Raw genomic sequence first — 26,412 nt, 5'->3', positions numbered from 1 at the left:
CTTCCCCTAACATCAGCGTCTTACGTAACCACGGTGCAGTTGTCAGGACCAAGGCATCAGCGTGGTGCAGCCCTGGTAACTGGACATGGTTTTCCTGAGAACGTCCTTCTTCTGTCCCAGGAGCCGGTGCAGGATCCCACATTGGATATAGTTGCCATGTCTTCTTAATCTCTTCTGGTCAGTGACAGTTTCTAAGTCTCAGAAGAGTGCCAGTCAGTTATTTTGTAGAATGTCCCTCAGTTTGGGTTTCTCCCACGGTTTGTCATGATTAAACTGAAGTTATGCAGTTTTGGCAAGAAAGCCACATAAGTGTCCTTCATTTCCTATCATGGGGGGGTCATGATGCCAGTATGTCTCGTTACTGGTGATGTCCACGTCAGTCCCTTGGTCAAGGTGGTGTCTGCTGGGTTTCTCCGCTGTATTGTTATATTTTTTCCTCTTTGTAATTAATACATATCTGAGGGAAATACTTTGCAGGAAAAGTTTTTGACTTCAGTTTGCAACAGTATTTATTTTTTGCCCCTTGTAACACATTTCAGATTTTCTAATAAAAGTTATTGTGAATATAAGATTCATTTAAAACATTTTTTTTTCCCCTCTGACTTAGTGAAAAAGGATTAATCACATTTAAAATGAAGGACATTTGTACTTTGGAAGGTTGGTGACGATTGTACAGGACTATGCATTTAAAACATCTGCAGTAAGACCTTTATCAGCCCAATGCATGCTGATGTTTCTACTCTCTACTATTTCATTAAAAAAAAAAAAGATGGTCTTTATCCACTAATTTATGATCGGCGGTTTGAAAACACTAGTGTAGTGAATCTATTATTCAGAGCAGAACTTGGTAAAATGTGATTTTTCTACATGAGGGAACATTGAAATTAGGATGCTGTTAGAAAGTCAGTCCTCTTTCCTCTTGGAAGCTGGGGGTGAAGGGTGGGGCTTATGATCCCAAGAGGATAAATAAAGCTTAGAATGAGAATTTTCAACTTCAAAGAGTCTAGGATTCTGAGTCCACCGTGGGATACCCAGTATCAGGAGCTTGCTCTCTTAAGCTCTCGTGGCTTCATGGTGTCGTGGTCTCTTGCCGAGTGCACCTACTGATTCTTATTTTCAGGATTTATTAAACAGAGTCTAAGCCATCACAGTGACTCAGCTTGGGGCACAGGTAAACCACTTCGTGAGTTCCCTCTAAGTGGGACTTCAAGTTCCCCAGGGAGCTTTCCAGAAAAACTGATTCAAGGTGATGGAGGCTAGCTCGGAAGTGAAACAAGTTGCAGAGATAAAGCTTTTAAAAATATTGGGTTTTGGTCTGTTGGCTTTCTTTTCGTAAAGAAAGGAGCTATAGGAGCTATCTCTGCTTGATCAGATAGAAGGGCAACTAACTGTGAGAAAAATGTCAGGAGTCCTGGGCCGGTGCTCATATATGATGATCCAATTGAGATGTTTTTCTTCTTTTTTAAAAAATTTTCATTTTGAAATATGTACAGAAAGTTGCAGGAATAGTGCAGAGTTCTCGTGTAGCTTTCACCTTATACAGCTGTAGTATAATTAAACACCAGGCAAGTAACATTGATACAGTATTATCCACTGATCTGATTCATCCAGATTTCCCAAGTTGCCCGATAGTGTCTTTTTCTCTGGTCCAAGATTCAGTCCAAGATGACACAAGGCATTTAGTTGTCTTGTAAAATGTCTCCTTTTTAATTTAGCTTTTCTTGTTCTTAGGGTCAACTTTGACTATACTGATATATTAAGGATGAGAATAGGTAACTGCCCCGCCCACCACCCCAGTACCTCTGTCCACTCAAAGGATTGAGGAATTTTGCCTCCTGGTGTCCTTGGTTGTTTGAGCGGTTAACACCTTGGTTGGATTAATTGTTCCCCATGTCAATGCAAAGGACAGGTGGGGACCTTTAATCCCTGATGGGGCTTTTCCCCGAGAGAACCTTATTTCCTATAACCTAAGTGTTAACTTAGCCTGTACATTCTACTAACAAACAGCTTTCAGATTTTCTGTTCTTTCTGATGAGTAATAAATGAATTAAAGGACCAGTGGAAGGAATTTATTCTTTCTTTCCTGGAACATAAGTGCTCTGAAACTGATTTGATTGTCTCTGATTTGATCTTGGCTGGAATTCCTCTCTCTTTTGATTTTAAAAAGTCAGAGGATCTTGTGGTTGTTTCTGCTTTTACCATCTTTTCCCCTCCTCCTTTTATTCTACTCTGACTTTTGAGAGACAGCTGTTGATAATCAGTCCTGGATAAATCCCATTTATTTTCTCTACCATCTTTCTTTAGCCTTTGGACCGTGCTTTTAGTTATTGATTTGCCATTTCTTATTCATTCATACCCTCATTCAGCAGACAGTAAGTGCTGTCTGTGTAAGAGAAACAGATTTTTTTGTGTGTGAGCTTTTCCTTGGAGGGCATACCTTTGAACTGTGGCTGGATTAAATTAGCAAGACAGAGCTTTCACTGCCCCATGATCCCAAACTCACACAGTGCTCAGTGAAGGTGCGAGAGAGGCATGGGTGTTGAAGGTAAATCAGGTGGTCCTAGGGTTGCATCCTGGCATTGCCACGAACTACCTACATGGTTTTCTAAAGGATACTTTAGTCTTCTGGTCTCTTCTTTCCTCATCTGTATAATGGGGACAATATTACCTTATTTGTAAGGTTATTTTAATGGCTTAAGGAATTAATGGCTGTGAAGTGCTTGCACAGAGTAGGCACAATCAGTGGAAACTTATAATTTTGTGTTGTACCTCTTCGGATTTCCCATGAATATTGTGACGATGGAGCAGAATCTTACATAACTCAGCAATGAGTGGACTCTGTCCACTCGTCACCAAGTATTAGGTTCTCTGTGTAGATAATAAAGTACAGTATGTGTCTGGAGAAAGGAAAATCAACGTGAGCTCAAGCCTACAGGTAGACATTATGGGAGAAATGGAGCTTTGAGGTCTGCCTAGGCTTCACATGGTGAAGAGCAGGTGTTTTCCTGGTGACCTTGGCATCTGTCTGGCCATTGAGCTTTTCTTGGGCTTTTTGCTTTGGTCAGAGAGGAGCAAGGGCATGATTCCTGCTTTCTAGTAGCTCACGATCTAGTGGGAGCAGTAGCCACAAAGAGAATGTCCCCTGTTGTGTGGGTGACGATGGGTGTTCAGGGCACAGTGGTGTGTGGCTGTAGAGGTGTTGAGTGTAGCTCCTTCTCAGGGCTGGGAGGAGTATCCTGGAGGATTCTGTGTCTGAGGGCAGGACTCTGTACAGTGAGTTGGCCAGGCAGACAAGGCGGGCAATGGCATTTTAAGCAGAAAGTGTCCAGAGGCCCTAAACTGTGGAGTGAGATTGGGGAGCTGCAGTGTTGAGACACTGCTGACATTTCAGCTGGCTGGTGAGCACAGGGGCGGAGAGGTGAGAGGTCCAGATTCTGGAGGTTGTGCTGTCTGGACGTTATTATTGTTTCTTCCTTTCCACTGCTCTAAAATGATTTAACTTAAAGCTGATTCTGTAGATAAAGGGAACCATTTTACAAATGGGTGTAACATGATGAAATTTGTGTGTTAGAAAGCCAGGGAGTGAGACTGACAGGCTGATCTGGGGGGCCATCAGGTGTGACTGAACGTGGAGGGGTGGGAGCTAGTGCATTGCAGCTGGAGTGGACCCACTTTCCCGCCCACCTGCTCTGCCACCAGCCATCCACCCATCCATCCATCCACCTGTCCACCCACCCACCCATCCATCCATCCATCCATCCACCTACCTATCCACATACCCACCCATCCATCCACCTATCCATCCTTCCACCCATACATCCCCCCCTGCCCCCGCTCACTCATCTCCTTACCTAGCCATCCACCTACTACCCAGCCAAACAGCTGGGGAATCTGTTTCTTTCCCTTCTTAACCAGGAAAGAGTGAACTGACCCCTGGGCACCTCTTTTTTCCATCCTTTGTCCATACCAGACTACAAAGTAGACATCAGTGTATTGATAGAGGTTTCATCTGCCAGTCATTGATTGATTGATTAATTCATAAAGTATTTAAACTCTGCTGGGTGTATGCCAGGCCTTGTGCTAGACCAGCAGTTCTCAAAGTTTTGGGGATTCCTTAAAAATTGTTGACCCCAAAGAGCTTTTGTTTTTGTGGGTTATATTGATATCTTTACCACATTAGAAATTAAAACAGACTCTTTTTAGTACAGAAGAATACACAAGCACACAGTCCCTCAGCCATCAGAATGACCCGTCGTCACACACCTTGTAGCCTCTGGAAAACTTCACTGGGCCGTCTTGAGTGAGAGTGAAAAGGCAAATGATAATGTCCTGGTGCCATTATGAAAATAGTTTTGATCTTGCAGAGCCCCCCAAACCATGAAAAGCCGCTGGGCTGCATATTGGGGATACGGTGGACCACCAGCCTGGCACAGACCTTGCCTCTGTGGGACCAGGTCCTGTGGTGCATGTGGAAGCCCATGTTGGGGTCTCACTGAGACTTGGGGTGTTGAGGGAAGGCCCTTGGAGGGAGAGACGGCTCAGTTGGGCCTGCAGTGGGCATCGGCCGCGGAGGACAGGTGTAGCGGGTGGAGGGAACAGCACGTGGAGGGAACAGCACGTGGAGGCCCAGAGGCCTCCCACGAGGGCCGAGAGCAGTTCCTTGTGGCTGTATGTTAACGTTGCATTTGCTAGAACGGGACCAGCAGTTTGCTTTCTCTGTGTGGCTTCAGCGTGATGTGATTTTATCCACTCATTTAACCTCAGAGGCAGACACAGCTGTTCTCAAGTCCCTTCCCTGTGTGACTCGTGGCAAGCCCGGGGCCAGGTGTCTGCACTCCTGTTGGAGAACCTCCTATTTCAGATGCTGAAGTGGGTTTGTCAAGCTTTGAAAATGCCAACAGCAGAGCCACGGAACGTGAGGGGCTCAGAGGCAGCATCGAAGTGTGCAGCAGAGTGGAGGCCAAGTGAAAAAGCTCGATTAATCATCAAAGAACAGGAAGGCGACACTTGAGAGCTGAGGCCTTGAGTGAAACAGAAGCAGAACTGCTCTCTGATGTCATCCCGTTATCAGTGAGACTCCTTACGGAGGGGCTGGCTTTCGCCCCCTCCTCCCCTCTGCCTTTGAAATGACGTCCAAACTAGAGGTGTAGGTCTTGGCCAGGTGCAACCTGAGACCTCCTTCGCCCTGTGTGGCTGTCGTAGGAGGGGCCTGCTTTATTGTGCGTGGACTCCCTGCTCAGCCAGCCACAGAGATGAGGCCAGACCTGTTTTGCTCTCTGTTTTATTGCAAAAAGCCTGGGGGTATCAGAGGGCTTTCTTACCTCAGGCCCTCCTGGCTTGATGATGAGGTGATTGCTCTTATTTCTGCCTGTAAATTGTGGTAGAGTATTCAATTTCAAGGCAGCTGGGATGAATTCTCGAACTAAGAACGTTAGAATGCTACACGGGCATTACAGCTCCGGGGAAGGGCAGCTTCATTCTTCCAAAGGTGTCTTGAGTTCACGCAGGGTTGAAGATACTGTCAGGGAGTTGTGAGAATTAAGGAGGGTGCAGCCCACCCTGAAAAGACAGAAGGACATGAGAGAGAAAGCCCCTCGCTGGTGGTTTCTTTAATAAATCCTCAATACCTGAACACATCAGACCTATTTGCTCCTGGCTGAGTGAGATCATATGTTGTTAAAAGTCAGCGTGATTAGTTTCGGAGCCTCTGCCAGCATTTCCATGGCTCTGTCCCCTGTCCAGGCACCACGGGTTGGGGGAGGTAATGACATCCAGCAGAAAGTGCATGAAGTTTGAGAAACCACGATCAGGTCCTTTAAATTTGCCGCCGGTTCGTAATTTACAAAAAGGACTTTGCTGTTAGAGGCACAGTCCCTTCTGTGAAGTCTCTGGGTTTCCTGGGGTGGGGGGGAGGTGGGGGGCTGAGGGTGTCTCGGTTCCCAGGTTTGGGGAGCCAGGCGAGGAGCGGGGAGCAGGCCCTGCTCTCCTGTGGATGCTTCCAGAGAAGTCGGAAACCCAGATTTGTATGTAAAACCTTCTGATTTTAAAAATACAATGAATTAAAGATGTTTTATTTATTTTTATAATTTTTTATGAGGTAGAGTTGATTTACAATGTTGTGTTAGTTTCAGGCGTACAGCAAAGTGATTCATTTATATATATAGATATATATTTTTTCAGATTCTTTCCATTATAGGTTATTACATGATACCCAGTATAGTTCCCTGTGCTGTACAGTAAGTCCTTGTTGTTTACCTATTTTATGTATGGTAGTGTGTGTCTGTTAATCCCAGACTCCTAATTTATCCCTACCCCGGTAGGTGTTTTAGAACATGGCCTGTACCAGCCCTCACCCTGGGATGCCATTGTAAAACTTCTGGTTTATAATGGAGGTTTAAAAATCGTCCTCCTTTCCTTGTTCGTTTAAGACTGTTGTTCACTTTACACATTTCCCCTTCCCACCTCCCTACAGTGTCAGTGTTGTCCGTTTTTGTTTTGGGGAGGGGTCATCTTTGAGTGTCCTTTGCTCATCCCACTGTTGCGCCGCAAGCATCTGTGAATTTCACTGAGTGCTTAGAGATGCTGGTCCTCTCCTGGTTGCCACGTAGATCAGAAAAGAGGGGACGTGGGGGCGGGTGCCCCTGGGAGATGCGGCTCGGCAGGGAGCCTCTGTGGGCTCTGTGGGGGGCACTGAGTAAGGACAGCGTCTGTGCCTGCGAGGCTTAGTGGTCTGCCCTCTGAACCTGGCACCCCCTCGGAGGCAGGTTTGGGGATGGGTGGACAGGCCTAGTGGTCCTCAAAGGGTTGGTCGGTTACAGATCCAGAACCTCAGCCCGGCTCTTCGGACCCGAACCTCAGCTGCAGCTCTGAGCACGCTGCCTGCCCACGCGGGGGGCGTTTTCTCCTTTGCCTGGGGTTTTGGTGGCCTGCTTGGTCTGTTTCCCTCTCTCTCACCTGGTGTCTCACAGGTCCAGGTTATGGTTTGTTTTCCTTTTCAGGCTTTGGTGGTGATATCTGAGTATGGGTGAGTCCCAGCTTGTCCCTCTGAAACATTCAGCAGAAGGTTGGGACACGGGCCTCCGTTTCGAGCTGAGGCTTACCACCCCGGAGAGTCGGGTTTAATGAATATGGGGTGCAGCTGGGCATCAGCGGCTCTAAAGCCCCTGGAGAGCCCTGGGGCGGGAGGCCTTGCAGGGAGGTGATTGACTGCATGTGCTCCAGGGACCGGACGCCCCCGGTAAGGTCAGCCTGCTCTTCTGTTGATGGCCTGATGTTTTGCAGGTGAAACTTCCTGGGGCCCTGCCTCCTCTCTCCCAGTATAAAAACGTGGGTGTTGTTGAGGTAATGATTGGGCCTCTTTTCTGGGCCGACTTTGTTTCACTTACGATGCCGACTGAAGCCCCGTCTCCTTGGTCCGGCCTCCCTGCCACTCACCCCACCCCCAAGCTGGCTTTGCTTTTATAGCCTGTTTGCTCTCACCCACTGCGGGTGATCGTGGGCTGTTGAAGGGCGAGAACTGTGGTCATATATCTCTGCATCCCCAGAGAGCCTCGTAAAGGGGGGACGTTTGTGTTTGTCCGTTGACCTAGTCCTGCCTCTGGCCTCTGTTGCTCCCATTAATTTAATACGTGAAGGAGCATTGCATGCTTGCCAAGGGGGACAGGGAGGGAGCTGCTGGCCACGGTGCGGGAAGGACAGCGTGTGTCACGTCTTCAGGTCAGACAGTGTGGATTAAGTCAGAATAACTAGACGTAATGCACAGGCTTTAAAAATAAGTGAAAGAATTTTGGTGTTTCCGATACTCTTGTCTTTTTTATGAACCGTGGCCTCTGCATTGTGTTGATGAAGATAAGCATTTTATAAACAATTTACGAAGATCAGCTGTATGGTGGCTCCTCATTTTTCTGAGATCTGGCTAGAAAATTTGGCAAAATATATTTTCTGGATTTCCTCCATTTCCATCTCTTTTGGGAAAGGAATGCAAAGGTTTTGTTAAAATGAATCGTCCCACCAGAATGTAAGTTCCCAGAGGGCAGGAGAGGCACAGTGCACGTTTGTTGAATAAATGGATGGATCTTGGATTTGTGCCAGAAGTGACAGAGCATATCGGTGGTCTGCTGGTGCCCGGCCTTGTGGGGCCTGCTTTCCTCTGTCACATCTTCCAGCAAAAAATTATATGTGAGGGAAGCTCAGTACTTTTACAGGTGAGGAGGAAACAAAGGCTCAGCGAAGTTAAATGAAGTGCGGAAGTCACAGAGCTAAGAACCAGGATTTGCACCCAGCTCCCCGAAACCTAATGCTCCCCCCACAACGATTAACCCACTCTGCTGGGCAACACCAGATGCAGGGCTTGGTGGAAATGCTACTCGAGACCAAGACTGCATCTTATTCCACTCTGACTCCAAGTGAAGTCTTCTAGAGAAAAAGTCCTGCAATTTTGTTTATGAATATGTTGCTTGTGTGTTTGGAGAAGCACATTGAAGAAATTTGGCCACATGCACATCCTTGTTTTTCCTGTTTCCTGTGACTCAAAAGAGACAGAAGGTCCCTGTGCCTTGGTCTTGGAGTCAGAGTCACAGCTGTGGGTCTACGGGGAGAGTGAGCTTTGTTTGGAGTTAACATCTGCCGAGGGAACCGGTATTTATGGGGCAGAACTCATCTGCATTTAAAAATTGAAAACGTGTAGTAAACTTGGAAGCATTTCCTTCACTTTAGTGCTTGAGTTTAAGAAAACTGTCTTGTTTTCAGTTCATGTGTTTCATTCTTTCATTTGCTTACTCATTCATTCGTTCATTCATCCATCCAAGCGCTTGCTGTACATAAAGACAGTCTACATACTGTGGGATGTATCAAAAGCAGGGCATTATCTCTGCCTTCAGGAAGCATCCAGACTGGTGGGGAAGACAAAATGTACTGGCCCAGCAGTAAATGGGTAGAAAGTGGAAACTGCTGTGGTGAGTGAGGGGCTATTGCACCTCAGGTGTGGTGTGTTGCGGGCTGTCACGCAGCAGATGTGGTGAGTGATGGGCCATCACACAGAAGCTATTGGCTGGGGCTTGTTCTGGGAAGGCCTCCTGGAGGGAGACATCTAGAAGTGTTTTGAAGGATAAGTGAGATGGAGGAGAAAAGTACCTTCCAGGCAGAGGGACCAGCAGGGGGATCTCTGTGTGTTCTGGCAGAAGGGCTAGTTTGGAACGTGGCAGGGCGCTTGGGTGACACGTGTGTGTGGCAGGGAGCTTGGGTGACACGTGTGTGTGGACCTGAGGCTGGATGGGCTTCTTGCGCTCCCCGATCCGGCACCTGGTGCAGTTGGTGACTTGCACCTGTTTAGACTAATCTTCCCGTGAACCCCTTAAACGTGCTGACCTAGCCCACTGGGATCCCTTGCTCCTACCTTCAGGAGGACGTAGCTGAAATCAGGTTAGGGGTGCTAGTGTGCCCTTGGCGGTTCTCTGTGGTTTAATTCCTCCAGCCTTTCCCAGCGCTGACTATAGGAGCAACTTTGAGCCCGTCACTTAACCTCCAGGGCCTCAGTTTCCCTCTGGCTGAGACCAGGTGGTGGGGTCTCCTGAGCCCACTTCTTGTCACCGCCGTTTACCTGACCCCCTCTCGCCTTCAGCATCTGGGCCCCAGGTGCTCCCCCTGCAGCGTGTCCAAAATTCCCTGTGAAAGTGTCATTGTCATCTTCAGTCTCAAGCAAAATTTAGTCCTTCATGGTCTGGGGCTTGAGTTTTGTAATGTATGAAATTCTTGAGCTATCTTCCAGCTTTTCCTAACTGGGACCAGGGTTCCATGACAGAATTAAGTGCAGTGCCCAGAGTAAGGCATTCATTATATGCCATGAATTAACTTTGCTCCTGTGCTTCTAGAATGCTACTAGTTATGTGCCTTCTTTAGGGGAATTGGGAAAATAGTTACTTGGTGTATGCACATATTATTTTCCCTTCCCTTCCCTTCTTTCTTTCTTTTTTTTTTTTTCGGTACGCGGGCCTTTCACTGTTGTGGCCTCTCCCGTTGCGGAGCACAGGCTCCGGACGCGCAGGCTCAGCGGCCATGGCTCACGGGCCCCAGCCACTCCGCGGCATGTGGGATCTTCCCGACCGGGGCACGAACCCGCGTCCCCTGCATCGGCAGGCGGACTCTCAACCACTGCGCCACCAGGGAAGCCCCCTTCTTTCTTTTTCACTGCAAATTGAATCAGAAGTTTTCATGCTCTTTTGCTACCTGCTCTCTCTCTCTCGATGGTGTAGACTTCAGAAGAGAGGCCCCAGCTGGACCCAGCAGAAGGCACAGCCCTGCGCTGGGTTTTTATTCTGGAACTGGGAATTCAGAGGAAGGGACGAGACCACTGAGCAAAGCGCGTCTCAGAAGGAGCTGAAAGGCGGTTAGGCTTCCACGCTCTTTAGGATCCCAGCTTCTCAGAGTTGAGGAGGGCATCACTGGGCAGCGAGGGTAGCAGCTCCCACGCCGGCGTGGTCATCGGCGTCTCCTAGGAGGTTAAATACAGATGCCTGGTCCCCGTCCTGGAGATTCTCTTCTGGGAGGTCTGGGTTGGGCTCTTCACATTACTCTGTTGCTCGGCAGGGCTTGGGGACCCAGATCTGGCTGAGCTGTCTTTTGGACGCGTCTCTGCTCTCATCCCCGGTCCAGCATCTCCCACGTGGCCTGTATTAGCCTCCTGACTGGTCTCCTTGCCCTACTCTCCCCGCTCCAGGGTCTGAGCAGCAGCTGGAGGGATCATTTAAAAATACAGAAGCATTTTGCCACCCCCGTGCACACGACCTCCCGGGTCTGTGGCTTCCTGTCGCCTCTCAGTTCCTGCGAGGCCTGGCATCATTTGGCCCTTGCCCCCTTTCTGATCTCGTCTTGCTTCCCCGCTCGTTCTCCTGCAGGCCCGCTGGCCTTCTTGCTCTACCCCCAGGCCTCTGGCTGGCTCCCACCCCGGGGCCTCTGCACCTGCTGTGCCCTTCCCAGGTCTTTGCCTCGCTCCAGTTGGCCCTTGGCTCACACACCACCCCCTTGGAGAGGTCTTCTGCGACGACTTGCCTCCCCCTGCCTCTGACCCCAGTCCTAGCCCATGACACCCTTTCATTTCTTCCCAGCACTTAACCAGTATCTAAAATGGTATTGTATTTATTTTTTTCTAACCCCTCCACTAAAATGAAGACTCCAGACAATACTCTGTGTTCTTTACTGCTTTATCCCTGTGCAGAGGGAGTGCTGTTTGGCGTTTGACGGTCTCACTAATATTCATGGACTGAAGGAATACGTAAACCTCCCCCTCCGGCATCCTGGGTAGGGATCAGTTGGCCTCGGGCTAAACGTCCTCGGTGATGATTCTGTGCATCTCAGGGCAGCTCAGTTTGTATTGAGACACTTCTGATTGTTGGGCTGTCCTTCCTTCAGCGGAAAACTGAAAGCAGGTGTCTGCCTTCTTTCTGGCCTGGGAGCCCCAGCTCCTCGCTCCCTGCTGGGGAGTTGGGGATGGTTGAAGCTGCTGCCCGTCAGCACCCTCTGCAGCATCGATTTAAGGGGACTTGGGGTGGTGGACCCCGTGCTTGATGCCCAGAGCATCCTTTGCTGAAGGGCTTCTTGCCCGGTCTCTGGAGTGCTGTCTGCACGGCCTTCAGTGTCAGCCCCTCAGGGGCCCTAGCCCCTTTCCCAGGCAGCCTGTGGTCCTGGTCCCTGGCTGCACAGTGCGGGGGTGTGAAGGGGCCACCGTAGCTCCAGAGCAGTCTGTGGGGTCAGCCAGGGCTGCCCCTGGATCTGGTCACAGCCCGCTGCTCCCTCTGCCCTGTGCTGCTGCCCTCTCCTCCTTTCCCAGGGCCTGACCCTAATGAACACCCTGCATGCCAGGCTGCCCCCCGATCGTCTGTTCCTCTGGGATCCCAGCCCGGAACAGTTGCCTGTTTGCCTAAGTTTTTAGGTTTATTACACCCTTTGGAGGCCAGGGAAGATCATAAAAGGCACAGCCTGATGGCCCCGTCCCGCAGTGGCAGGGGTCAGCGGAGGCTTTCACTTGGCCCGAGATGCTCCCGGCATGGCATCTGAGGCTGTGACGGCACTGCTGCCCTTGGCTCGGCCGCGGAGCAGCCCCCGGGGAGCGGAGGAGGGCTGCGCAGACTCCTGGCTGGGATGTAGGTCACGGTGCTGCTGACCTCCAGCTGAGCACTGTGTGGCGAGGTGTGTTCCGAGATGCAGTCAGGTTGATGGCCTGAAAAAGCCACTCCTGGATTTCTTTCAGGAGAACAACCCTTGGGCTTTTCTCAGGAGTCGACTTGATGCTTTTGTGATTTTGATGGACAGCAGCTAGGTCAGCAAGATCTTTGAGTGTTTAGGACCGGCCAGAAAGGCGGAGGAGTAGCCTGGGGAGAGAGGGCTGCAGGAGAGTGGCCCGCCCTGAGTTTGATTTCACACTTTGACACGGGCGAGGCTGCACCTCTTGACGGAGCATCCACTGCTGCACTGGGGGCTGAGGCTGCTCACTCCCTGGGCTTGGGGGAGGGAGGCGAGTGTCCACGGGCATCGAAGTGGGAGAGCCCGCTGGGTGCCCCCGGCGCACAGTGGTGGCAAGTCAGCAAGCCGAAGTGAAGTCGGAGTAGGTCTCAGGCAGTATTTGGGATACAGTTATACTAAAACATGACTCGTTTATCTGAGATTCACATTTAATTGGGTTCCCTGTCGTTTGTCTGGAGCCCTAATAAGGGAAAAGGAGACGTGCCATTGGATGGGGTGGAGAGACTGAGCAGCTCACCGAGCATTTAGAGAGCAGGACCGCTACCCGAAGAGGGGGCATCTGGTCTGGGGTTGAATGTTGACACCACGGAGCCTGGTGGACATGCAGAGGGTGGGGAGGGGCAGAGGCAAATCTAGGTGGTGGATGGCGACGGCGGGGGAGCTGTGGCCAAGGTGAGCTGTCCTCTGTGTGGCCGGACAGTCAGGAGGGGAGGGGCGGTGAGCCAGCCCTGTAAGGACCCGGACGCACCCCGGGGCGCCAAGGAGCCACCCCAACGCTTAAAGTCAGGGGCTTTTCGCCTTCTAATTAACTAACTTATTTTAATCAAAGTAATATCGAATCACGCTGAAATAGTTTCCACAGGGAAGTGTTTTAAGTTCATTTTCTCATCCCCTGAGGTCCTGCTCCAGAGGTGACCAGCTTTCACTGCGAACAGCTTCCCACTTATCATTTCGGAAATGTCCAGGGATGTTCTGTGCATCTAGAAGCATGGATGTGCATTTCTCTCCATGTTATTTATCTGCTTGTTGGACTGCAAACTGGACGTCGTCTGCATGCCTGATTCTTTCCCCCACTTAACGGTGTTCCTTGGATTTCTTTCCGTAGTAGTACTCATGGAGGTCGTGCATTCTTTTTATTTAATTATATTAATTAATTTGTACTTCTATTTTATTTTTAAATTGAAGTATAGTTGATGTACAATAATATATAAGTTACAGGTATACAATATAGTGATTCACAATTAAAAATTGTTTTTGGAGCACAGTTGATTTACAATGTTGTGTTAGTTTCAGGTGTACAGCAAAGCAAATCAGTTATATGTATACATATACCCACTCTTTTTTAGATTCTTTTCCCATATAGGTTATTGCAGAGTATTTAGAAGAGTTGCCTGTGCTATACAGTAGGTCCTTATTAGTTATGTATTTTTTTATATAGTAGTGTGTATATTGTGAATCCCAGTCTCCCAGTTTATCCCCACCTTCCCCCCTTGGTAACCATAAGTTTGTTTCCTACATCTGTGACTCTATTTCTGTTTCGTAAATAAGTTAATTTGTACCATTTTTTTTAGATTCCACATATAAGTGATATCATAATACAGTGATTCACAGTTTTTGAAGGTTATGTTCACGCATTCTTTTTAAAAAGGGAGTTTAAAATTTTTGCTCTTGGGTGTTCTGCCACCAAAATGAAGGCAGTTAAATATTGGTTCATAGTATGTAACTTTTCAGGTGACTTTGGGGATGCTGGTTCACTTTGGAACTCAGGGTGAATAAGCCACTCTTACTATAATCTTCCAGGCTAGTGGCCCAGTTTGGGGATCTCAGTGTCACCTGGTCCAGCTGTTTTATTATGGGGTGACCAAACACCATCAGCTGCATGAGTGGAATCAATCTAAAATGCTGATTAATTTAACAACATATTCAAAGTGTTTGAATTAACATAGGGTTATTTTTTTCTAATAAGCTTTCTCCTCTTCTCATATCTGCGAGCTGACATGATTCATCTCTTTCTCTGACTGGATATTCTGCATCTTTTCCTTTCTCCTTCCTTCCTCCTCCCCGCTCAGTATTGATCTATAACTCAGCATACTTACTCCAGCGGGTTCATTTGTAGCGTCTTATGATCTAGTTTCCAGACCTTTTAAATAAATTACTTATTTATATGAGTGAACCATAATTGACTTTTCGCTTGAGAAACCCAATTCACCAAAGTGGCCAGGCAGAGGCATAGTTCATTTTGCTCTATTATCAAGTCAGTGTTCAAATAATATTTTAGGATGATTTATTTTCCTCAGCATGAGAAAAATGTCAAGATTTATTTCCCATGTTTCGTAAATGTCAGAGGAAATTGACCTGGGACTGGGAGACGTCTCAGTGCCTGGTGTCGCACAGTTTTCAGCTGAAAGACTGGAAGACAAAGCACCCAGCGAGCGCTGGTTGCGGGCGTTGGCTTTGTGCCGGGAGGGCTCAGGTTGTGGGGTGAAGAGGAAGTGGGATCCTCTAGACCAGTTGGAGAGATGACACCAGCAGGGGTGGAGCCCATGGGGGTGGGATGAGCCGGGTAGGCGTTCCTGAAGGTTTACAGGGTGGATGAGTCCGACCGAACCTGGGACAAGCCTCGCCCGAGGGCCTGGGTGGGAAAGCCAGAAGCAAGGGTGGTGAGGGGGTCATCGGGGCAAGTGGCCCTAAGGAGGGGATGCGCCTGGCATAGGGCAGCTGGTAGGGAGAGCATTCATTCAGTGCTTTCATCAGTTGGTCCATCACATTCAACAGCCGTTTTGTGAGCACCTCCAAGGCGAGGCACCGTGCCTGGGCCTGAGGGTGTAAACCGAGTAGGCCTAGTCCTTACTCCTGAGAAGTTCACGGTCTGGGGAGCTGGGAGCTGGTCAGCTGACTAGGGGGTGGGGCAGAGGCTCAACGAAGGCTCAGGAAGGCCAGGGTGAGCGTTGGCCGGAGGAGGGTGGCATGGGTAGTGTGGAATGGTCAGGTTGGGTCAGTCAGAAGGCATTTGGGGTACCGCTGGGAGTTGGGCTTCACCCTGTGGCCTGTGGAAGTCGCTGTAAAGCCGGGAAGCCACACGGTCCCATGTGTATTTGGAAAGAATCCCTCTGACAGCAGAGTGGAGGGTGGATGAGAGGGGACAAGGTTGGAGGCAAAGAGACTCCAGAGGGGTGGTGGTGGCTGATCTGGGACAGTGGGAGAGGTGGCCAAGGTCGGTAGCCTGGCAGTAGATTGGATGGGACTGGGTAACTGACCATTGGGTTGGGAGGGGGGGACAGGAGGTAAGGCTGCCAGAGGGAGTGTCACGTGGACCGTCAAGTCACCTATGATAGTTAGAGGCCCTGGAGGCGCAGAGAAGGCCACGAGCAGAAGCCGGTCTCCAGTGGACGTGGGGCCCGAGCGGGACAGGTTGGCAGAGTGTGGAAGGAAAGGGAGCCTGGGGCCTCCTTTGTCCTTTCTTCCATCTCTGAAATACTTGGAAGCTTGACGGCCTCCTGGAATCTACCAGGGATAAATGCACCAAAGGGTTTGTTTCAATGTTTAATAACTCCAGCCATCATAACCGCTTTATGGAGATTACATTGGCTTTTCCATAAGTATTTTCAGTAACTAGAGTGAGATTTGCTGTCTATGGCTAAATCTCTAGCTAGCTTCCTTGTATTTATAACACTATACTTAGAGATTATTTTCAGAGTAAATATCCATCTTTTTCTTACAGTTTTCGTGTTTATGCTTAAGAAGGAAGGAGTCCAGGAAATTGTTATTCGTGAACTTCCCTTTCCGGAACAGATGGCTTCTGTCTGAATCTTGATGGGCTGTGATTGTCACTTAGAATGATTTTAAGCTGTTGGCAGCAGCGCCACACTGATGTTGGAAAACCATCCGGGTACAGGAAGGGCTGGAAGCTTGGCCGGGTGCTCAGGATGAGGGAGCCTGGGTGTCACGACACTCAGATGACTCCCTGGGTCTGATGATGTTAGGCACTTACTGCTCTTGGTCAGAAGCCACCATACGACTCGGAGCAAAGAGTCGAGACAGTGTCAGCTGACTGGGGTTCTATCCAGTTCTGTCATGTGATTTTACAAATAAGGCTTAAAGGTCAAAGTACAAAGTGCGTTTTCCCAGCATACGAACTAGATCACGTGTGGTGGAGTTCGTTTCGTGAGAGTAACTGTAAGACCGGTTATGACTCCTGTCATGTTCAGATAGTGTCCGGGCCGTGCTTCCCAGCATCAGGGGTTGTCGGGGTCCTTCTGGGTTCCTGTCATAAGTGGGTTTCATTCGGTGGGTCCGCAGGGGGCCTGTGATCCCTTGAGCTCTGGGCTCTGCTGGTGCCTGGGCTGCACTTTGAATAACAGGTCTGAGCTGGGGTGCCCGTGTTTTGGGGCACAGAGCTCTTTGAGAAGCTGAGGGAACTATGGTCCCTCGGAAAAGTGAGGCTGCCCCTCCCCCTCCCCACCACACCGCAGCCTCTGCCATTTCAAGGTTGTGGACCCATTGAAACCCACCGAGCATTTCCAGTTGTTTTTTTTTTGTTTTTTAATTTTACTGGAGTATCTTCAGTTTTGATTTCGGAAGTGGCTGTTAAAAAAGACGCTGATGCTACATAATGGCCTTTCCGTCAGTATCTTCCCTGGTATTTTCATAGAGCGGATGTTAATTTAGAACTAGGCAGGTACTATCTTGGTTACCTACAGGTTGGGATAAATGACCCTGGGGAGGGCCCTTTAAACTTTGCTGCTCCCAAGGTGTAAGCCTCTGAGCCTGGAATTCCTCACCCTCTGGCTTCCCACGAGAGGGGGGGTGGGCGCGGGGTGGGCATGGTATGACCTGCATTCCTTTGTGTTTTGTAAGTGAGAACCGGCAGGCGGTGTGAGCACCCATCGTGGTCACGTCTGGTCCTCTGAGATCCCCGGATGGTTTTGTGCTCCCAGCAGGTATCTGTTGATAATACTGGTGGTTCTAAAGTGAAAGATCTAGACACAGTAGGTTGATGAGTGACTGAGAAATGACCCCGGTGGCAACGGGAGGGACCGGGATGTGGCATCTGCGGCATTAACAAAATGAATCTGCGTGGCTCTCTGCTGGGCGGAGCGCACTTTGGAAGTTGAGTGCGGTGGAGCGGGTGATTGAGTCAAGTGTTTGTTTTCCAGCGTCCTGAACACGGGGTGTCCCTGAGGCAGTTCTCACTTTTGGGTCCACAGTGGAGCTGCCCAAGACCTGGAGGGCGGACTGGGGGCTCCACACACGCACGCAGGAGGGATTTCATTGATTTGTCTCTAAGCCAGTGTTCTGTGCGCCCCGCCCTGTACTTCCTCAAACTGGCTTGGAAAAGTTAACCCAGGCCATGGGGATCCACGGTAGCACTTGAATGGTTGTTTCCTGCAACATACTCTTTGGGCTTCATTGTTCTGGCTGGTGTTTGTGCTGTCTCTGTTCATCCTGAGGTGGCCAGGGTGCTACCCTCTCCTGCCTCTACTCCCCCAGCCTCCCACCCAGATTATTTTCAGATAAATCCCAGGCATCATTTCTTTTGTAAATATTTCAGTATGTCTCTAAAAGGTTAAGGCCTTTTTAAACTCATCATGATACTGTTATCACACCTAAAATAATAATCCCTTAGTATCATCACATATCTAGTCAGTGTTAACATTTCCCTACATGTCTTATTATTTCTAAAAATGTTCTTCTATGTGAACTGAGATCCAGTCGGTTGATGTATCGCTAGACTTTTTTTAATCTATACGTTCTGCTTCCACCTTTATATTCCCTGTAGTTTATTGTTGTTATTGAACAAGCCGGGTAGGGAAATGATGTGTCTGGGCCTGTTTTCTTCCCTGAGACACAATAGTGTCGAAAGTCAGCCACTTACTAATCCTACAGTGGCCTCTAATGTTCAAGTGAAAGGAAGAGTCGCACGTCTCTCACTTTAAATCAAAAGCTAGACATGATTAAGCTTAGTGGGGAAGGCATGTCAAAAGCCGAGATAGGCTGAAAGCGAGGCCTCTTGTGCCAAGCAGTTAGCCAAGTTGTGAAGGCAAAGGACAAGTTCTTGAAGGAAATGGAAAGGGCTGCAGCAGTGAACACACGAGTAAGAAAGCGAAACAGCTTTATTGCTCACATGGAGAAAGTTTGAGTGGTTTGGATAGAAGATCAAACCAGCCACAACATTCCCTTACGCCACAGCCTGATCCAGGGCAAGGCCCTAACTCTCTTCAATTCTGTGAAGGCTGAGAGAGGTGAGGAAGCTGCTGAAGAAAAGTGTGAAGCCAGCAGAGGTTGGATCGTGAGGTTTAAGGAAAGAAGCCGTCTCTGTGACATCAAAGTGCAAAGTGAAGCAAAGTGCTGATGTAGAAGCTGCCGCACGTTATCCAGATCTAGTTAAGACCTAGTTAAGATCATCTACGAAGGTGGCTACAGTAAACAGCAGATAATCAGTGTTGTGCATGCAACAGCCTTCTGTTGGAAGAAGATGCCACCTAGGACTGCCATTAGGGACTGATGCAGTTGGTGACTTTAATTTAAAGCCAGTACTCATTTACATTCCAAAATTCTTAGGACCCTGAAGGATTATGCTCAGTCTACTCTGCCTGTGCTCTGTAAATGGAACAACAAAAGCTGGATGACAGCACATCTCTTGACAACATAGTTTACTAAATATTTTAAGCCCACTGTTGAGACGGTCTCAAAAAAAAGATTCCTTTCAAAATGTTCCTGCTCATTGACAATGCACCTGGTCACCCAAGAGCTCTGATGGAGATGGACAGCAAGATTAATGTTGTTTTCATGCCTGCTAACACGGTATCCATTCTGCATCCCATGGATCAAGGAGTACTTTTGACTTTCAAGTCTTATTCTGTAAGAAATATATTTCATAAGGCTATGGTTGCTATAGCTAGTGATTCCTCTGCTGGATCTGGGCAACGTAACTTGAAAACCTGCTGGAAAGGATTCAACATTCTAGATGCCATTAAGAACATTCATGATTCATGGGAAGAAGTCAAAATACCAATGTTAGCAAGTGTTTGGAAGAAGTTGATTCCAACCCTCATGGATGACTTTGAGGGGTTCAAGACTTCAGTGAAGGAAGTAACTGCAGATGTGGTGGAAATAGCAAGGGAGCTAGAAGTGGAGCCTGAAGATGTGACTGAATTGCTGCAATCTCATGAAAAAACTTTAATGGATGAGGAGTTGCTTCTTATGGATGAGCAAAGAAAGTGGTTCCTTGAGATGGAATCTGCTCCTGGTGAGGATGCTGTGAAGATTGTTGAAATGACAACAAAGGACTTAGAATATTACATAAACTTGGTTCATAAAGCAGGGTTTGAGAGGATTGACTCCAATCTGAGTCTGTGGTTTAGCCGCTATCAAATAGCATTGCATGCTACAGAGAAATTGTTCAGGAAAGGAAGGGTCAGTTGGCAAGGTAAACTTCACTGTTGTCTTATATTAAGAAATTGCCGTAGCCACTGCAGTCAGCAGCCGTCAACATTGAGGCAAGACCCTCCACCAGCAGAAAGATTACCGCTTGCTGAAGGCTCAGATGATGGTTAGCAGTTTTTAGCAATAAAGTATTTTAAAATTAAGGTACGTACCTTGTTTTTTTAGACATAATGCTATTGAACATTTTAAACATAACTTTGATACGCTCTGAGAAACAACAGAATTCGTGTGACTCATTGTGTTGTGATATTCGCTTTATTGCTGTGGTCTGGACCCAACCTGCGGCGTGTCCAAGGTCCGCCTGTATATTTGGGTTGAGGCTCTCTCCATGAGCCCTGGCTTACCTTAGTGGAAAATGGTATTTAGATACTGTAATTTGGCCATAAGATTCTAGGCCTTTTCAGAGGACAAAGCTAGGGAGTGCTTTTTTTTTTCAATTTCAGATAAAGTTCATGTTAGCATTTCCCACTTAGATTCAGGACTACAGAGGTTTTACCTAGCCTCAGCAATCTGTGAAAGAAAAATTCAGCTGAGTGAATTTGAAGATCTAATTGGCTTTATTCAGTGATTCATGAATCTGACAGCATCCCACCTAGAAAGCTGAAAGGCCGCCAGGAGCTGTGCAAAATAGAAGGCTTTTACGGGCAGAAGGAGGGTGTGATAAGGAAGTTAAAAAAGTGGATTATTTCAGGCAAAGTCAGCTTCCCTTGGAGACAGCAGGGGGGGTCTTACCAGGCAAGTTACCATATTAGTGTAGACCAGGAAATTCCATACTGATTGGTTCAAGATTTACTCCTGGGAGAGGCTGAAACTACATTAAGTAAGGTGTTAAATCTTGGTGGGGCTTAGCATAAGTGACTGCATTTTGGCCCTATAGTTTCTTTTCTTTTCTTTTTTTTTTTTTTTGTGGTACGCGGGCCTCTCACTGTTGTGGCCTCTCCCGTTGCGGAGAACGGGCTCTGGACGCGCAGGCTCAGCGGCCATGGCTCACGGGCCCAGCCTCTCCGTGGCACGTGGGATACCCCCGGACCAGGGCACGAACCCGCATCCTCTGCATCGGCAGACTCTTAACCACTGCGCCACCAGGGAAGGCCCCCTATAGTTTCTTTTTAACAAATCTAATGTTTGTATCTCCTTTCAACCAAAATCCTTGGTCCCTCAGCGGCAGCAACATAATTACTCATGTATTATCCCACAATACACAAACAGAAATCCCAGGATAACTACACTTATCACCAAAAATATGATTCCTGAACCCACAATATCTTTGCTCTGTAGTTCTTTTTCTCCTTAGGCTAGATTCCCCCGCCTAAGGAATTAGCACATGAGGTCTTTTCTCACCATGCGGCACACAGGTTCATTTACTTCAACTTACTTTTGTGTTTTAGGTTATTTAATAAAAATAATTTTGTTTTATTTTTGTGTAACTTATTTTCATCATTCTAAAGATGATCTATATAGATCAAGGTGTTTTTCTAGAACTCTAGCTTCTCTCCCTGTCTCTTCCACTTCATCTTCTTTCTCCATAGGCAACCTTTCGAAAAATGAATACACGATCCTTTTTATCTTTAAATACAAGTAGCATCCCGTGTATACTTTTCTCCACCTCACATTTCCCACTTAACGAACCCTGGCCTCCGTCCACAGCAGTACATAGAGACCTTCCTCATTCCTTTGCCAGGGACATCCCACTCCATTGTGTGGGTGTAGTCTCATTTCTTTCAGAGAACTGTACTTTTTAGGATTTCTCTTAACTTCCTGTTCTGGTGTCTTCTAGGAATTACATTTTCTGGATGGGTATAGAAAGGAGGTGGGGGGAGGGGACAGTGCCCTGGCTGCTTCTAGAAGCAGCACCTGGTTGTGAGCACGACTCCTGTTTCTTCTTAGTTCTCATCCTGGATGGAGGGATATGGTGACTTTCTTCTGTACCGGGTGGGTGGGGCTTCTCTTTTATCCGAGTCACACAATGTCCCTGGTTTCTGTCATTTCACATAGACTCCTTTTGACTCACAGGTAGACGTTCTTCCAGGGTTCGCCAACACAGTATTTTCAGTCTTAAGTTTTTGATGGTGGCATCTGTTTTGTGCGTCCTCAAGTTTACGTTCGTAAGGTTTCAGGACGGGGGTGTATCAGAGATTGTGCTTCACGTGCCATTTAAAAACAAACTGCCATATGTAAAAAGTAAATACAACAAATATTGTAAAAACAGTCTTTTCTCTCCTAACCAACGCTGAATTATTTGTGTTGCAGGGAAAAGGACTTGGAAGCCAAATTCATTATTCAAATGGAGAAAAGCAAAACAACAATCACAAACTTAAAGGCAAGTAGCGGCCTGGGCTGGCTCCAGTTCTGTGAGTTGTGTGTTTGTTTCCGCGTCCAATGGCTTGTGGGTAAATACAACGCATCTGCTGTTTCCACAGCCCTCCTTTCTCTGTTCAGTCCACCACGTCAGCTTGCACTTGGCTTGGGCTTGGTCACAAAGCAAAAGGGTTGATGCTTTGTCTCCTGTCCCGTCCCTGGTTTCGCTGACCTGAGAGCCGGGCCTGAGCCGTAGCTCTGGGAGGTGACCTCATGGGTTTAGCCCCGACCCAGGCATTTCTATCCTGTATCCTGTGGTGGATCCTTAGCCTGGCAGTTGGCTCATTGTGAATTATTAAAGAAGCTTTGGCCCTAGATTTGTTTTCATTTTTAATGAAAATAATTTTGTAAACTTTGCAAGAGAAGCTGGTATTATTATTCAAAACTCAGAGGATGAAAAATTTTAAAAACTGAAATTTTTTTCTGGAAAAAAGAAAATTGAAAAAAAAATCCCAGAATTTTCTGAGATGGTGAGTTCTTTTTGTACTTAAAGTATCCTGTTTTTCTTTCTTTGGTTAGTGAATTTGTTAAGGACCTTGAATACTTTTCACTTAGGGGAAAAATAAGTGTGTAAAATCAATAATAAAGAAATCATGTGCCTTATGAACCCAACCCCATCCTCCTCCGATAGTTGTCATTAGCACACAGGTTTGGGTTTCAGAGGCCTGGTGCCCCACGGCCAAGTGCAGATCAGTCTCTGGTTGGATTTCTGTTAATTCGTGGCTCAAGGGACTGGACGCTTTGAAATCCAGTTTCAAAGTCGTGCAACTTGATCCCCAGTGATAGAAGCTGGGGAATGTGCCCATCTTCGCATGGGCCGTGCTCTGGGCATTTCGAGAGGCCTCCTCTGAGGCTCTGGTGCCCCTTGGCCTGAGGCATTCTCCAGTGGAATGTCTTTCTTTCTCCGCTGCCCGCAGTTCTACCTTCTGGCTCTGCTTGGCCCGCACCTGGCTTTCCCTCCTTTGACCTCCCACATCTTCTCACGGTCACTTGTTCTTTCTCTGCTGTTGGTTACCTCTGCTTTGCTCTTCTTCGTATACCTTTGTGTGCTCACAGTGCTGCGGTCAAAGTCATTCAAACATCATATTTACCGGAACGGAGTGGAGAGACCCATGGCCTTGGATGAATCTCCTTCCTTTGTGTGTTATGGAATCTGTTTTCCTTGATTACTCTGTTGCTTTTTGAGTTTTACAAAACATTGCCTTGTCTGATATAACCAGAATAGATGCCTGGATTTTTAAACATTTTAATAATAAGAACCTTAAACAATTTTCTTTTTTTATAGTATGTATACTATAGTATCTGAATTATGTTGGAAAATAGGATGCCCATTACATTTACTCCGCATATGTCCAGGGAGCTGTGTGAGGCCTTGGTGGCATATGAAGATTTTTAAACATGGTTTTTGCTTCAATTTTGGTACATAGCAAGGTAGACAAGATGTACGCAACCATATGCAATAGACTCATAATACAATGTGTCCTGGGAGAGTCGTCTCTCAGAGGTGGGAGAATTACTTCTGGATGCAGTGCCCAAGGGGAGCTTTGTGGAAGAGGAGGCCTCTGACCTGCAGTTTTCAGTGGGGCCACAGGATCACACAACTGCTTTCACATTGTCATCTCTGTGAACAGCACGCTGTGGAGTTGTGCAGACTCCAGCAATAAAAAGCATTGAAGTCAGAAAAACATAGCGTCTGGCTGGAGTGTCAGGTTCATATAAGGTAATCATGATAAAGTGTCCAGAAAAGTAGCCTTGGGTCATATCGTAGGAGCCTGAATTGCTGGGAGGAGTTGAGGTTTGCTTGCTTGTTCATTCATTCCTTCATTCATTCAGGAGGTGAGGAATTAAATGGATTTGAGCCAGGGTATAAATAATGGAAAATGGTGATCATTTGTGTGCTTTTTATGAAGTTTTTTTCTTGAATTGGACAGATTACTTGTTTGCTGACAGTGCTCTTCACATTATTATTATTTTCCTCTTACATTGTTGTTATTATTGTCATAATCATCTCTTTCTAGATACCAGAAGGAGGGACTGGGGACTCAGGAAGAGAACGGACCAAGACCTTCACCTATGACTTTTCTTTTTATTCTGCTGATACACAAAGTCCAGATTATGTTTCACAAGAAATGGTATGGTATTTTCAAAATCTCTGTTTTGGTTTATTTTCATATTGAGAAAAACATGCCTACCCTAAAATTCTTTAAAACATCTTGCTAATTTTTTTCTGAATATGATTTATGTAAAATTAGCCTTTGCTAACTTAGCTTTTTGCTTATTATATAGCACCATTTATCTTAAGCCTGAGATGAATTCCATCCCCAAAAGGTTGATTTTTTTTTTTTTTTAAACTTCTGAGCGTGATGATCATAATTTTTGTTTCAAAACTTGGCAGTGATTACTGTTTTAAAGGAGCTTTGCAAGTAAAGCATTTTTCGGGGGGACATTTACAGGCATACTTCATTTTACTGTGCTCGATGTTAACGCTTTTTTGCAAATTGAAGGTCGAGGCAATCCCGTGTCGAGTCTGTTGGTGCCATTTTTCCAACAGCATTTGTTCACTTCGTGTTTCTGTGTCACATTTTGGTAATTCTCGCAATATTTTAAACTCTTTCATTAGTAGTATGTTCGATCAATGATCTATCATGTTACTGTTGCAAAAAGATTACGACTTGTTGAAGGCTCAGATGATGGTTAGCATTTTTTAGCAAGTATTTTTTAATTAAGGTATGTATGTTATTTTTTAGACAAAATGCTGCTACACACTTAATAGACTACAGTATCGTATAAACATAACTTTTATTTGCACAGGGAACCAAAACATTTGTGTGCCTCGCTTTATTGCTGTGGTCTGAACTGAATCCGCAGGAGCTCTGATGTCTGCCTGTGTGTACTGCTAAGCCTGACACATAACTCAGTTGGCCTTGAGTCCTGCTGCGATGCAGAGCTTTAGGAGGTACACTTCACACCCAAGTCACATTCCCCCTGCTTGGATGGATCATTGTAGGTTCTAGAAAGAAAGATTCTAGAAAGCAAGATCGTTTTGTTCAGAATCTTTCTAGAACCTAGAATGAAGCTGGAATTTGTCCAGGAAACCTGTGCTGTAGGCTTTTGTGATCTGAAATGTAGACATGACATGGGCAGATGAGAACAGACCTGAAGATCCTCCCAGGGGACCGTCGCTTGATGGTGTGTCATGTGACCAGAAGGACTAGTGTATTTCCCTGGGTGGGGCAAGCAGGGTGTTGGAGCAGAGCGGGGTTCTGGTGAAACACGGTGTGGGGTAGGGGGGAGAGCATGCCCGCATGGCGGGGCTTCTCCCTGGCTTGTTAACAGCTCCTTAAGAGGCATGGCTTCAGGTCTCCAGGTCTTAAAGCGAACGTGAATTCCTGTCCTGCCCGCCCAGGCTTGTGACCCACGCGATGGCATCTTGAAGTGGTATCCTGGTGTAGGTTCTTGTAACTTGGTGTGTCCACGTATTAGAATCTCAGCGTTGCCTGGGAAAGTGTTAGAAATGCAGAATTTCAGGAACTACTCCAGACCTACTGAATCAAACTGCATTTTTCAGCAAGATCCCCAGGTGAGTTGCACGATCCTTAGCATTTGAGAAATGTAGTTGGTTTAGGAATGGTTTGTGGAGGAGGCTGGCTTCCTGAGGCGATGTAAGTGTTGGGAGTTCAGATTGGCTGTGAACGTGGAGAAGTTGTTCCAAGGAGAGGGCTGGAGTGATAGTATCTACAAGTTGTTGATTCAGTATTGGGGAAACATAGGAAGGACAACAGCAGTAGGAATGGGGGCCATGAGGAGAGATGGGGTGCTGGGCATGAGAGAGGGGCCGGGAGAGGAAAGGTGAACGAATGCTGCTGGAGTTTGCAGGGGAATCAGAAACGCTGCTTGGTGCTCAGGGGTGCTGCCTCGTTTAATCCTCACAAGAACCAAATGAGGTCGACTTTAGCTCCATTTTTCTTTGTCAAGGAGACTCAGCTTAAATAACCTTCTCAAGTCTGTAGGTCTAATCGACTGAATAGTAGCAGAGTTGAGATCCTGGGGCTGATGTATACGGCGGTGTAGATACCCCTGGAAGGTCTTAAGGGTTTAAGGATTGGTGTGTTCTCAGTGACAGGTGGACAGGGCAGCCCTGTTGAATGAATAAATGGATGAGCGAGTGAGCGAAGATGACTTTGGTCCTGAGGCACGTGGATCAGTCAGTGTTGGTAGCTAGGAGTCTGGTGAGGAACAGAATGTTGCAGCTAGTGGAATCCAGATTTTGGCTTTCAGGTAGGAATGCAAATGAAGTGGCTGGTACGAGGGAGTTTAAGGGAAAAGCTGGTTCATTACATGGTCCTCAGAACATCTTCATTAGAGGATGAA

General features: G+C 47.2%; 1 protein-coding gene across 2 annotated transcripts in view; it reads left to right on the top strand.

The window, feature by feature from the left end:
- The window catches only part of KIF16B (kinesin family member 16B), a 280,899-nt gene that overhangs the window by 10,058 nt on the left and 244,429 nt on the right, over positions 1-26,412 (top strand). For both annotated transcript variants that reach the window (XM_060031261.1, XM_060031259.1), the window contains exons 2-3: positions 21,934-22,003; positions 24,060-24,173. In XM_060031261.1, the coding sequence (XP_059887244.1) occupies positions 21,934-22,003; positions 24,060-24,173 (184 nt within the window). The remainder of the gene's footprint in view (positions 1-21,933; positions 22,004-24,059; positions 24,174-26,412) is intronic.

Source organism: Delphinus delphis, chromosome 15, assembly GCF_949987515.2.
Source record: "Delphinus delphis chromosome 15, mDelDel1.2, whole genome shotgun sequence".
NCBI lineage: Eukaryota > Metazoa > Chordata > Mammalia > Artiodactyla > Delphinidae > Delphinus > Delphinus delphis.
Note: the sequence above shows the minus strand (reverse complement) of the source record. Positions and strands in the feature narration are given on the sequence as shown.